This window comes from Carassius gibelio, chromosome B8 (genome assembly GCF_023724105.1).
Source record: "Carassius gibelio isolate Cgi1373 ecotype wild population from Czech Republic chromosome B8, carGib1.2-hapl.c, whole genome shotgun sequence".
Classification (NCBI taxonomy): domain Eukaryota; kingdom Metazoa; phylum Chordata; class Actinopteri; order Cypriniformes; family Cyprinidae; genus Carassius; species Carassius gibelio.
Window position 1 is genome coordinate 30,819,816 of NC_068403.1, and position 14,225 is coordinate 30,834,040.

A 14,225-nucleotide genomic window follows, 5' to 3' on the forward strand; every position below is an offset into this window, starting at 1 on the left:
TATATACAGTACAGAATATAAATATGACGTATTTTAAGTTGTTTCATACTTTTTTGTTATGTACAGTACAGACCAAAAGTTTGGACACACCTTCTCATTCAAAGAGTTTTCTTTATTTTCATTACTATGTAAATTGTAGAGTCACATTGAAGGCATCAAGGTCTATTTGACCAAGAAGGAGAGTGATGGGCTGCTGCGCCAGATGACCTGGCCTCCACAGTCACCGGACCTGAACCCAATCAAGATGGTTTAGGGGTGAGCTGGACCGCAGACAGAAGGCAAAAGGACCAGCAAGTGCTAAGCATCTCTCGGGGAACTCCTTCAAGACTGTTGAAGACCATTGCAGGTGACTACCTCTTGAAGCTCATCAAGAGAATGCCAAGAGTGTGCAAAGCAGTAATCAAAACAAAAAGTGGCTACTTTGAAAAACCAAGAATATGACATATTTTCAGTTGTTTCACACTTGTTTGTTATGTATATAATTCCATATATAATTCCACATGTGTTAATTCATAGTTTTGATGCCTTCAGTGTGAATCTACAATTTTCATAGTCATGAAAATAAGAAAACTCTTTGAATGAGAAGGTGTTTCCAAACTTTTGGTCTGTACTGTACATAACAAAAAAGTATGAAACAACTGAAAATACGTCATATTTATTTTCTATACTCTGAGAGAGAGAGAGAGAGAGAGAGAGAGAGAGAGTGTGTGTGTGTGTGTGTGTGTGTGTGTGTGAGAGAGAGAGAGAGAGGAGAAATGTAACAGTTTAATGTTGTATGTAAACTGTGTTTGAGAGAGAGAGAGAGAGAGAGAGAGAGAGAGAGGTGTTCAGAGAGGAGTCTGTTGGATGTTTAGCTGTTATTTGTTTTATGGACTCAATGTTGAAAATGTAAAACATTTCAAACACTGTTGGCAGAAGTGAAAAATAAATAATTTTAGGAAGTTACAATTTTGTTTGATTCCATGATGTATTGTACTGAACATGAGTATTTACAATGCAAATCCAAATTATTTTAATACTTTATAATACTGTTACTTATATCTTGTCTTTTAACTTTATTAAGATCAGATTCTGCAGGTAAAATAACAATATTAAGGTGACTTGACTTGGACTTGACTTGACATAGCTTGTGACTTGACTTGACTTGACTTGCCCAAGAAAAAAATACTTGGGACTTACTTGAGACTTGAAGGTTAAGACTTGAGACTTACTTGAGACTTGCACATGTGTGACTTGGTCCCATCTCTGTTACAAAGCAACTTTATTGAAAACTATGTTTCTGCAATATTTAGTAGTAGCTTATAAGTGGTGACTGTCAGTTTGTGCACGTATGACAGCCAGACGATGAACATTATTAATATTATTAATTAATCATTATTATATGATGCAGTCACACTTGTATCAATATTTGTTAGTTCTGTTTGTTGATTCAGGGTTAGCATCATCTGTGGTCCTCTGAGGGTCAGCATCATCTCTTCTCAGGTGTTCTGGATCCAGACTGGAGCTTGTGTAAATCCTAGTTACCACGGGATGAAGATCCCAGCAGAAACAGAGAAACACATAGAGACATCATTAGCATAGCTGCTGATCCAACAGAGTTAAATTAATTAGTTTAACCCAAGAATAAGAATGCAAATTTGATCAGATACAACTGCAGTCACAATTTAAGAGATACATTATTTGAATGCTTGGCGAAAGAGATTTAAACAGAGAGAGTTGAGAGAAGAAGAAGAAGAAGAAGAAGAAGCACCATAGGTGCTTGGGCCCTAATTGCAAGTAAATTAAAATGTAATAAGTAATGTAGGTATTTCAGTTACTTTATTTAAAATCAGAAGATATAGTTGAATAGCTATGATTATTATTTTTTAGTCTTTGCATTATTATGACAGAAAACACTGACATCCAACAATGCTCTGAAAAAAACAAAACAATTAGTGTTAAAAAATAAAGCATTATAGTTACATTTATTTTGTAATCAAATTACATAATTATTTACCGTGTAACTAGTTGAACACGTTTCTGCAGTCCTAAAGCAGAGCTTCTCAATCCACCTGATTTGTGGGAGGTTTAACAGGGGATCTGATCTAAAATCTTTTGAGAAGCACTGCTTCAAGAACACATTTATACCTCCACATGGACTAATATCTGTGAGCGAAACATCATCTGTGTGGCTGAACTGTGGATTGTTTATCATTGCTTTGACACTAAATACATTCATGACATCTTTCATATCATATGAATTCATTTCTCACTCAGAAACACACACACACACACACACAACACCTGCACATGTGTGCAGATTGTGCTGCTATTCAGCAAAAAGCTATGTAACACAAGCTTATTTCATGATAGTGTGTAAATATTGTCCAAGCTGGCTATTTCATATGACCTCATGCACTCTGACTTGAATATGTAAGCCCTCAGAGTGAAGGCCCGTCCTTGATGAGTGTGTGTGTGTGTGTGTGTGTGTGTGTCCTGCAGGTGCACCAGCTGTCTGAGCAGGGCCTGGCGCTGTTACTGGGACCCGCAGCTCAATCTGTGTGTTTCCAGTAAAGACAGCACTCCTCATGTCCTTCTGGAGGTGAGCGGCGCTGCGTCACACACTCATCTGCTCATGCATACAGCACCTTACACTGGCTTCACATCAAGCCAAACATGATTTAAGTGTCAGGTCACATATCTTCAGTTTTATAGTGCTTACCCCAAGGTAAGGCCAGAGAAGGCAGCATAGATTGATTCTCTGTCCAAACCCTCGAGCGGCACCCATCCGCACCTCATCATAGACGTGACACATGAATAATGTGTCCTCAGCGGAGAACGCAATCCCAGCATGCACTCCAGCAAGCTCAGGGAAGTAATTCTGTCAAGGTAGTGTATGGAGCAAGAGAAATGTTCAGCGTAACTCTGAAATCTGCTACAAATGACAAAAGACAAAAGGTTGGGTAAGTTAATGTAGTATTTTTGGGCTTTTTACTCCTAGTGAAAAATAAATATACTTAATTGTATTTGAACAAATATGTATTTCATTTTATTTCTTAAAGCATGCTAAACAACTCATTTAGTTCTTGATGCACTTTAAGTGTGCAGACGTAGTGCTGAGCTCCATCTAAAGATATACTGAAGAACATCTGACTCTGATAAAGAGGAACTGTTGCAAATATACTTCAGCTACACTCGAGATATCTTACAGTTAAAGACTGATCATACGATCCTCATCTGAAGTCTCATTAAAACTTGAATTTAAAATGGAAATCAAATTTTAGATTTAATATAAGAAATGTGCATGGTGCACAAGTATTACACCAAATAATGTTTAATTTTATATATATGTTATATTATATTATATCCATACGTCTTGAGTTATCTTTCAGTAATATATTAATAGATTTGATACTTAGTATGAAATAAATGTATTGTAAATATATTACTTTTTTTTACTAAGGATAACGTTTCACAATAAACCTAAGAACCTTTTCTTATTCAGAATTTAATTCAGTCATATTTTGGCTTGTGTCTAAAGCAGATATGTTGATTTCTAACTCCGTCCACTATCTTGAATGAATTGTTTCCCTGAGCTTCTCTGAAAGGCATTGATGTATATTGTGATGTGTTCTTTACGTGTGCATCATATTGTTTGTGTTCACCAGAATAAAGGACTAGAACCCAGAACAAGAGGCAGTAAAGCTGGTCCCTGTTACTTGCTTTCAAACAAACTGAACCAAACCATGTTTAAACTGAAAACTGGGATTTCTGATTAGACCAGTCAACATGATCTTTATATCATGTGAACAAATGATGGTGAAACAGAGAAGTTTACACATACATAAGAGCTAAAATGACCTAAACCATTATGATTTCAGAAGTTTAATGGTTTAGATCAATAACTGTTATGGCTGGAAAGAAGAGGAAGGAAGGAAGTTTAGGGCCGTTCATGTTAAAGTTTGTCTATGGAGCACAAAAGAATGATTTCAATGTGTCTCTCATGTTGACTTTGAAAATAACAAGCATTAAAGCAGACTGCTGGAACATATGTGACAACTCAAGAGACGGTTTGGTCAACACACAGCAGTTTTTCTCATATTCTAACACTTTCCATAAAAATAACACAGTGAGGCACAGAATGTGGTGTGATTGCACTTGTGCCATAAATAACTGATGTTTGCACTTTAACTGTGCAAACCCTTCCTCTGACACACACACACACACTAGTTCTCTAAACACCACTCAGTATTGTTTGGTTGAATCTCATTTGTTCTCACCTCTTGTCTCTGTCCCAGAACTCCTCGTCCTGTCCCAGGATGGTGGCCCATGATGTTCCTCCACTGGCTTCTGGAAGCACTCATGTCTTCTCCCTGGAGCTCCAGAACATAGAGCATGTAGGACTCCATGTCTGCTCACACACACTTGTATTGGTGGTTTACAGGGACTCTAGGTGTAATGGTTTTTCTACTGTACAAACTGTATTTTCTATCACCCTACACCCAAACCTCCCCCTCACACACAACTACAGGCATTTGTTGAATTTCATAAAACACACTTTAGTGCTCTCTAAACACTCTAGTGTGTTTTTAATCCTTTTGGTATATTTGGGACGCATGTAGATTATGTAGATCCTCATAAACCATATACAGTAAACCGGAATACACACACACACACACACACACACACACAGATGTGTCTCAGTGTTGACAGGCTGTGGTTTGCCCGGCTCTTTTGGCCCTGTTCACTCACTCTTCAAACTGTCTGTGTAAAATAGCATGGTGTCTGAAGAGCCTGTGCAGAGTAGATGCTGGAATACTCTACATCTGCAGCACACTCCAGACAGACCAGAGAAAAACATGCATTCCCCAGTAGACTTCCACTGGGACTCTTCGAGTGTTTTCTGCTGAAGCTTGCAAACTGACCCTGCTGAAAAAAACAAAAGAAACAGCATATGCTGGTTTAAGCTGGTTTAAGATGGTTTGAGCTGGTTTGAGCTGGTTTGAGCTGGTGTGTGCTGGTTTGAGCGGGTTTAAGCTGGTTCAAGCTGGTTTGAGCTGGTTTGAGCTGGTTTGAGCTGGTTGAAGCTGGTTTGAGCTGGTTCAAGCTGGTTTGAGATGGTTTGAGCTGGTTCTAGCTGGTTTGAGCTGGTGTGAGCTGATTTAAGCTGGTTTGAGCGGGTTTAAGCTGGTTTAAGCAGGTTTCAGCTGGTTTGAGCTGGTTCGAGCTGGTTCGAGATGGTTTGAGCTGGTTCTAGCTGGTTCGAGCTGGTTCGATATGGTTTGAGCTGGTTTGAGCTGGTTCGAGCTGGTTCGAGCTGGTTCGAGATGGTTTGAGCTGGTTATAGCTGGTTTGAGCTGGTTTAAGCTGGTCCTAAGTATCAAGCTCCTGCTCAGGACCAGCTCAAACCAGCTCAAACCAGCATCCGTGCTTCTAAACACACCAGCGCAGCATATGCTGGTATTCAGCAGGGGACTGTGTTGTTTTCTGTGGCAGTCCTGCTGTCCCCAAGTTTGGGTTCTTCTGTGCATCAGGTGGACATGCTCTTCTGCGAGTGTTGGGTGATGTATTCACCGTTCACAGACCTGAAGCAGCCAGTGGCATCACAGTGGTCCAGATCAGATCAGCAGGTCAGAAACACACGTCTTAGATCGAGCTAAACACTGAATCTCACACACACTGTTGTGCTGTGGTTATTGAAAGCCTCGCAGCGCTTCCTCTCCGTGTGGGTCTGCATTATGGCTTCCAGATGTGTGTGTGGCTCTTCATCATGACGTCTGAGAGTATTGTGAGCATGTTTTCAGCTGCACATAGCGTGGGAATGACTGCAGAGGGGAAGAGGGGTTTCTGTGCTCTGTGAGGACACTCAGAGATCTGTCTGATCTGATCTTGTGATGTTGTCTGAGAATGCCTCGAGTCTCTCGGGACGCTCTGATGGGAATGGACATAGCTGTGGCTCGGCTCATCACACTCTCTCTCTCTCTGTGTGTGTGTGTGTGTGTGTGCAGGGCACTGAGCTGGACTGTGATTTGGGAGATGGCCATCTGTACAGAGCGCAGTGGCTGGACGGGCTGGCAGTGAACTGCAGTGGAGTGACCGTAAGTTCATGTCTGATTGACATCATGCAGCATATGTTTGCTCAGATCTTTGATTTACTGATGAATAAGAGTTTATGTGTTTGTGCAGCTAAAAACTACAATGTGGAGCAAGACATTCCAACTGAGTCTGCGGAGAAGAGGATCCGGCACATATATAGACAGTCCAGAGCCAATGACAGGTATCAGCTCACACACACTTACACATAAACACACACACTCACACTCACTGTCCTTAAGGAAGTGTGTGTAATCTGTGTAGTAATCACATCAATGCTGAGCATGTGCCTCATCACCATCAGACTGTCTGCTCACACTGACTCATCTCTCACACACACACGCACACACACACACACACACACAGTCTGAATGGAGGCATTCCATAGACTTAGCTTTATATACAGCTAGTTACAAATACTATAACAGAAAACCTTTTTTAGATTTTGTCAGCATCAGCTTAATCAACATCAAGATTTTAATCACAAATTTATATGAAGGTGTATTGTAATAAATGTTTAAGTGGTGGAATAAAATTAAGATTTGTTTTATTTTAGAATACAACCAAGAATATTAGAGTAAATTAACAAGAAAATACTAATTCAGTGATGTTAATTCTTAGTAATTAATTGTGAAATTTAATTGCAATTTCTGAGTGAAAATTGTCTACATCTTTTTTTCATGTTTGAGGGAATGTGTACATTTCAGGTGCTGATTTTATAGATTTTAATTACCTTTGTCTAAAATAGTTGACTTTAATGGTCCTGCAGTATAATAAATAAATGAACACATTGTGTAACAATGTGTAACGATGCACATGTAATAACTGAATTTCATTCAAAGAGAAATTTCAGCACATGATGTTTTTGTTGATTAGTGGTTCAAGTTTTCTGACGTGAGTTCGCTGCTCATTTCCTCTCTCAGTAACACAGATGTTGACTGTGTGAGTGAGCAGCAGTGATGATGCTGGTGTTTTTATCAGATACACAGACTGTCCCGCAGGCCTGTAGTGTGTTGATGCGCTCATGTGCTCGTGTAGCAGCCTGTGTGTCCCCAGGTCACCCGCAGACGGCCCTGTCTGACCTGACCGTGCTAAAGCAGTGCTTCAGACCTCTGGACGAGCCTCAGAGGAGAGATGTGTAATGTGTGTGTGTGTGTGTGTGTGTGTGTGTGTGTGCAGTGGAGGTGTACAGCTGCGGCGTGGGCGACAGCGACTGCTCTCAGTGTTGGGGCCGTCAGACGCAGGGCCACATGTGTGTCTGGTGTGATAACAGCTGTCAGCAGCGGGACCAGTGCCACTCCATCACCACACGCTGCCCAGACCCACACATACAGAAGGTACCGCACACACACACTCACACACACACAGAGACACGCACACACTCTCACACACACACACACACACACACACACAGAGACACGCACACACTCTCACACACACACACACACACACACACACACACACACACACACACACACACACACAGAGACACGCACACACTCTCACACACACACACACACACACACACGCACACAGTTTTTATACTGTAGAAACTGTATATTCTATGTCCCTTCACCAACCCTACACCTAACCCTAACCCTCACAGGAAACTTTGTGCATTTTTACTTTCTCAAAAAACCTTGTTTACTTTATTTTCATACCAGTTTTACAAATGAGGACATCCCCAAAGGGCAGCTTTTTTAGATTTTGTCAGGTTTAGCTCACTTTTGGGTACAGTTTTGTCTCCAAAATAAGGTTTAGTAGGTACACACACACCTCAGTGTGTATCAGAAGGAGATCTTGTTATCTGAGCTGTGAGGTCCATATTGCTTGTGTAATAATTTGCTGTCAAATGAAGTTAAGTCTTTTTCTATTTTGGCGATAATGTACAGTTTTACACTTCTGCTATAAAGCATTAGACTTTTATAATGTTGTTCTATAACCAGCTAGTGAGTCAGAAAAAAAGACAGAAGGTTTGGGTTTGACAGAAACAAACATAATTGAATAAGTCAGTATAAGGGGCAAATATGCTGTAGTGCTTTTCCGTGAGGATTGATCAGCACGCACACGTGAAACAGACGGGAGAGCCGCACTGAGCTTGTGTTGGCTTCCTTCATGTTTTACAGGAGTGCTCAGATATAGAGCAGAGGTTCAGACAGATCCTGCACACACACGACACTGATCTAACCAACACGGCTCACTTAATACCTGAGCCTGCTCTTATTGTGCACGCTTCAGCAGTAGACGTTATTCTAAAGAAGAAAAAAAGAAAAACATATTTTATTATAGTCATTTGCTGAAACTGATGTCATCCAGGTGTTAATATTAACTGACAGCTGTAATAAATAGATAACACACTGAATAATCACTCCAGAGAAGATGTGGTGTGTGAGTATGTTTGTCTGTCTGTCTCTGTGTGTGTGTGTGTGAGAGAGAGAGAGAGAGAGAGAGAGAGAGAATTTTGAATTTAAATACTTTATTAAGACAATAAGGTTTACAATATTACAAACTCACTAAACACAAACAAAAATAATAAATACTTAGAATAAAAATATTTCAAAAAGCAAGCATTAAATCATCATCATCATCATCATCTACTGTACAAAGGACCTCATTTATCCCCCAAATTTACATAAATGATTCCACACATTTAATAATTGTATAATATGCATGTTTAATTTTAAGCCAAGCTGCCACCAAGCCTTTGGAAATTTTCAACACATCCAGATAACCCTGTCCAGACAACTAAATAGCAAGTTTTGCTGTGCCCGACATACAATTCTATAAAATTTACTGACTTTTCTATTTTCTGTGTACTTTGGACCATAAATAATCATCTCAAAAGCAATGTTTCAAAAACCCATTGAGACAAAAGTGGAAAAATTAATTTAACTAAGTACACTGAGAGAGAGTGAAAAACACTCTCTCTCAGTGAAAAACATTTCTACATTTCTACATTTCTACATCTGTACAGAAGGAACAACCCACCCCTACAGAAGGATCGATGTGCACCAGGTATCTGTTTGTAGCTATCGCCCCATGAACAATCCTCCACTGAAGGTCGCCTGTTCTATCAATTGGGCGTTTGTATAAGGACTGCCAGCAGCCTCTAGGGGAAGAAGCATTTCCAAAGAAAATCAGTCCATTTTGTTGAATGAAGTCCACTCAAAAGATTAGCATTAGACACATGAAATATGGAGGGCTTTTTTCCCTACTTCCTCAGAACTCCAAGCTCAGGGGCTTTAAAAGACAAAGGACTCTTCACATCATCTTGCCATTCTCCCACAGCAATAGTTGCATTTGGATAGGGAAAAACATAAGGATTCCCCTTTCTCCATTGATCAATTGCTACTGTGTCATTTGTCAAAGTCTTATAATTCACATGCAAAGACTGAAATATTTCAGTAGTAGCTTGTTTCAGCAGCCGCAAGGATCTCATCCTAGTCCTTTTACTCAGTTCCTCTGTGCTTTTATTCAGAATATGTCCCAACTTTGTGCATCCAGTTGCAGACTGAGACCAGACGTAAGTCTAGAAGGCTCTTCAAAAGGCCATAATCCAGCATGTGTATCTGATGAACCTGAAATGGTAAACACTTTCCATGCCTCTAGAACTGATTCATAATCCTGGATCTGATGTCTATCAATCCTTGACCCCCTCTCTTGAACAGGGAGGTATAAAGCAGCAGCATAAATCCAGTGTTGTCCAGACCAAAGAAAAAAAAGTCAGAAGTTTTCTTTGAATTTCCTCAGTCCAGCAGGTGGTTGTAACACAGTTATTAGTAACAGTTAAGTAGAAGTGACCAAATTATCAGTTACTAAAATCCTTCCCCTATTGGACAACTGAGGTAGCAACCATTTCCATTTGGACAACTTCCAGCACACTTTCTCCACTATACCCTCCCATTTTCACTTTTGAAAATCATTTGACCCCCAAAAAACTCCCGACAATTTAAGTCCCTCCTTAGACCACTTAAGGTCCCCAGGTAACTCTGGGAGACTCTCAAACTTCCCTTTTCCAGCCCAAAAAGCTTCACTCCTAGCCCAGTACACAAAATTAAGTACTTCAGATAAACACTTAATATCTTGAGTGTGATTTACAAAACTGAATGTCATTTATAAAAACAAATGTCATCAGCACAAGCAGAGAGAAAAATTAGTCTAAAGAAAATAAATTTGAGTCTAAAGAAAAACCAGGCACTTTAAAACCTGTCAATCTTTTTTAAATGTAAAAAGCAGCGGGCCAATTGCTAAACTATGTAGCTGACCAGACAATGGACAGCCTTTCCGAATACCCCTTAGAATAGGAATTGGCCGATTTCAAAGTGCCCCCTACCTTAACCATACACGACTCACCATTATATACTAATTGTATCAAATTTAAAAAAGTTTCACCAAAACCAAAATTCTTCAATATATTAAAAAGATACTTGTGATCAACACGATCAAAAGCCTTCTCTTGATCCAGGGCAATTAATCCAACATCCACATTGAAACCATTACAAATATCTACAAAGTCTCACACTAAAAACTAATTATCCATAATAGACCTCTTTGGAATGCAATACAATTGATCCTTATGTACAACCAAACCCAATTAATTTTTTAAAAATCTATTTGCTAAGCTTTTTTTGCCGCCTTCGTGGAGTGGATACTGGCAAGAAATGGATTCTGGAAAAGAAAGAAGAAATGGACCCCCCAACCATAACGATGATGGAGAGCCAGAGCCCAACCCATCAGACCAGGTGCGAGAGCCAGCTACAGTGCCCACCGCAAGGGAGAGAGCCGCGGACGGTGTGAATCGTCCTACACTGCTGCTGAGGGTGAGCAGACTATGGAACACCAAAATGGGCAAAATGAGGAGGCTCTTATACACTGGGAATTGTAACTGGAAATTGAACTGCCCCCCTCCTCTCTCTATGATCTCCGCTGGTCCAGTACAGCCCTCCTTCATCCTTTGGTTCTGATCCTCCATTGCCTGCTCCTAGAATGCCTACCATCCAACCCAGTCCTGCCTCCTCCACCACTGTCATCTGGCAGCCTCTCTGCTCTTCCTCAGCCCATCAGCTATGTGGTGTGAGCCCCGCGGGACTGCCATCCCCCAGTGTTGCTGTGGTCGGAGTCTCCCTCACTTCTGCCTCCAGGCTCCGAGGCTCGGACTCCACCTCAGTCTGTAGTCCCAGAGGCTCCACCACAGCTCCTAGCTCTCTCGCTTCCACCATCAACCATCGATCCATCAGCTCCACTGGGCTCCCTTGACCCTCTGGCTCCAACTTGGTCAGGCATCAACCCGCCATTGCCTCTGGACTCCTCTCCACTGGCTCCGTCCCACCAGCTATGTTGGGCTCCTTCCTCCCTCGGCTCCACCCTGGCTCCCCAGATCCTCGGCATCGCCCTGGCTCGTTGGCTCTCCATCTCCACCTCGGGCTCCTCCACTTGCTGTGCCACCATTGGTTGGCCCCCGGAGTCAGCAGCCATTCCTCCTCCATGGCTCATCCCACCGTTGGCTCCAACTTGGCCCATTATTATGGCTGTGGCCTGAGTCCTGCTGGACTCCACCTGCTCCATGCTCCTCCTGTCTCCTCCCTGGCTCCTCCCTCCATCGTCTCTGTCTGCCAGCCCCCTCCCTGGGGTTCATCCTCCACTGAAGCCTCCTTCCAAGTTCCCACTCATGGCTCCTCCTGTTGTTGCCTATGGTGCGAGGATGCACCTTCCGGGAGGGGGGCGACATTTCAGACTTTTCTGTATGTGTTTTCTCCCCTGTAACCCAGTTTCTGTCTCTCCTTGATTGAAGATTAGTTCCCAGGTGTGTCTCCTTAGATCCCCCGTTAGCCTGTCTTTATACACCCTTATGTTTGAAGAGGAAACATTTTCTACTCCTCTGCTTAAATATGTACCATGACTAAGTATTTTATTTCCTTTCCACCACAAATTCCACTCAACTTCATTCATTAAATCACCAAGAGTTTCTACAAGGTTGTTGCAGTTTAAAACTCTTCCCCTGTATAATAGCTGGGGTAGCAGGCTTTGCCATCGAGACAACTGAGCACACACTTTCTCCATCAGGCCTTCCCAGTTCTTCCTCCTATATTCCTCTCTTCATTAAAAACCCCCAAATACATAAAACCAGATCTTCACTACTGTAAATTACCTGGAAGTACTAAACTAGTGTTATCGACACCACACCACAGAGCATATTTTTTTTTACACAATTTACTTTGTCAGATGAGGTTTTCCTGTAATGCTCTAAAATATTTTCTCTTTTATCTTAGATCTTAATTTCTTAAAACAACAGTGATGTTATCAGCATATGCTGAAATTGTCACTCATTCATTAGAAGAGATATTATTAACATGTAGACCCATTATTTTTTCTCTTAACTTACAGAGGAGAGGTCACTGCAGTCACAGTGCTGTTCATGATGGTGAGTGGGGAAAGTGCAGGGGGGTTTCTCCTGAAGTCCACGATCATCTCCACTGTTTTGAGCGTGTTCAGCTCCAGGTTGTTAAGACTGCACCAGACAGCCAGCTGCTCAACCTCTTGTCTGTAAGCAGACTCATCACCGTCCTGGATGAGGCCGATGACTGTAGTGTCATCTGCAAACTTCAGGAGCTTGACAGAGGGGTCTTTAGAGGTGCAGTCGTTGGTGTAAAGGGAGAAGAGCAGAGGGGAGAGAACACATCCCTGAGGGGCGCCAGTGTTGGTGGAGCAGCTGTTTGATGTGAATTTCCCCAGTCTCACTAACTGTTGCCTATCTGTCAGAAAGCTGGTGATCCACCGACAGATAGAGCTAGGAACAGAGAGCTGGGTCAGTTTGGTCTGGAGGGTTGTTGGGATGATGGTGTTGAAAGCCGAACTAAAGTCCACAAACAGGATCCTCACATAAGTCCCTGTTTTGTCCAGATGTTGCAGGATGAAGTGCAATCCCATGTTGATTGCATCATCCACGGACCTGTTTGCTCGGTAAGCAAACTGCAGGGGGTCCAGTAAGGGTCCAGTGATGTCCTTCAGATAACCCAGAACCAGTTTTCAAACGACTTCATGACGACAGACGTTAGAGCCACAGGTCTGTAGTCGTTAAGTCCTGTTATCTTGGGTTTCTTTGGGATGGGGATGATGGTGGAGCGTTTGAAGCAGGAAGGTACTTCACACAACTCCAGGGATCTGTTGAAGATCTGTGAAAAGATGGGGGCCAGCTGGTCAGCACAGATTTTCAGACAGGCTGGTGTAACACCATCTGGGCCTGGTGCTTTTCTTCTTTTGTTCTTCTTGAAGACCTGGCGCACATATATATATATATATCATATATATATATATATATTTAGATACAATAGGATTGGTCTTTATGTATGACTTTTAACAACATTTTGTTTAACCTATTGGCAGGACACTTCGATAATAAATTATCTTCGGGAGTAGTGTTAAAATTGCCCGTTGGCTACTCTTAGGCAGGGAACCTATCCAAATGCATTCCTGTAGCACTTCAAAGAGATCAGTTCCAATTGTAGACCAACAATGTTTATAAAATTCATTAGAAAGTCCATCTATACCCAGGGTACTTCCTGAAGAAATCCCATAACTGCAGGACTTAATTCTTCAAAGGTAATTCCACACTCTAAATAATTCTGATCTTCAACAGTTAAACTGGTCGGTTCTTTAAAAGTTGATCTTGGCTCTGAGTATCACTGTTGTCAGCAGAGTATAACTGAGAATAAAATCCACAGCTAATCCACGCATTTCTGTGGGATCTCTTGTTTCATGGCCATCACTGTTTTTCAAACTGTACATTTGTTGTTCTTGTGCACGTTTGCATTAAAAAAAGAAGTTTCCATGTTAAAAAAAGAAAGAGGTATGTCCATCCATATTTTAATTGATAGAGACTTGCTTCTTCCAAGAGCACAATTAACCTTCTCATTTAAAACAAAGCTCAAGTTTAATTTATTTCAGTCCACTTATGTACATTAACAGAAAGATCTCCATCCAGCATGTTCTTTTCAATGACAAGGATTTCATTTTCAAGCCACTCCAGTCCTTTCCAAACACACATTTGAATGGGATGCATACTGCTTACAAAACTCTTTTAAATGGACCATACCTGTTTCCCACCAAAGTGTAATGTCTCCATAGCTAGTTTTCCATGTTTCCCAAAAATGTTT

At 41.4% G+C, this 14,225-nt stretch overlaps 1 protein-coding gene across 3 annotated transcripts in view; it reads left to right on the forward strand.

Annotated features, from left to right (window-relative positions):
* The window catches only part of plxnd1 (plexin D1), a 62,632-nt gene that overhangs the window by 20,993 nt on the left and 27,414 nt on the right, over window positions 1–14,225 (forward strand). For all 3 annotated transcript variants that reach the window (XM_052562866.1, XM_052562868.1, XM_052562867.1), the window contains exons 8-12: window positions 2,482–2,581; window positions 4,278–4,376; window positions 5,988–6,077; window positions 6,166–6,256; window positions 7,252–7,409. In XM_052562866.1, coding sequence (XP_052418826.1) covers window positions 2,482–2,581; window positions 4,278–4,376; window positions 5,988–6,077; window positions 6,166–6,256; window positions 7,252–7,409 — 538 coding nt within the window. The remainder of the gene's footprint in view (window positions 1–2,481; window positions 2,582–4,277; window positions 4,377–5,987; window positions 6,078–6,165; window positions 6,257–7,251; window positions 7,410–14,225) is intronic.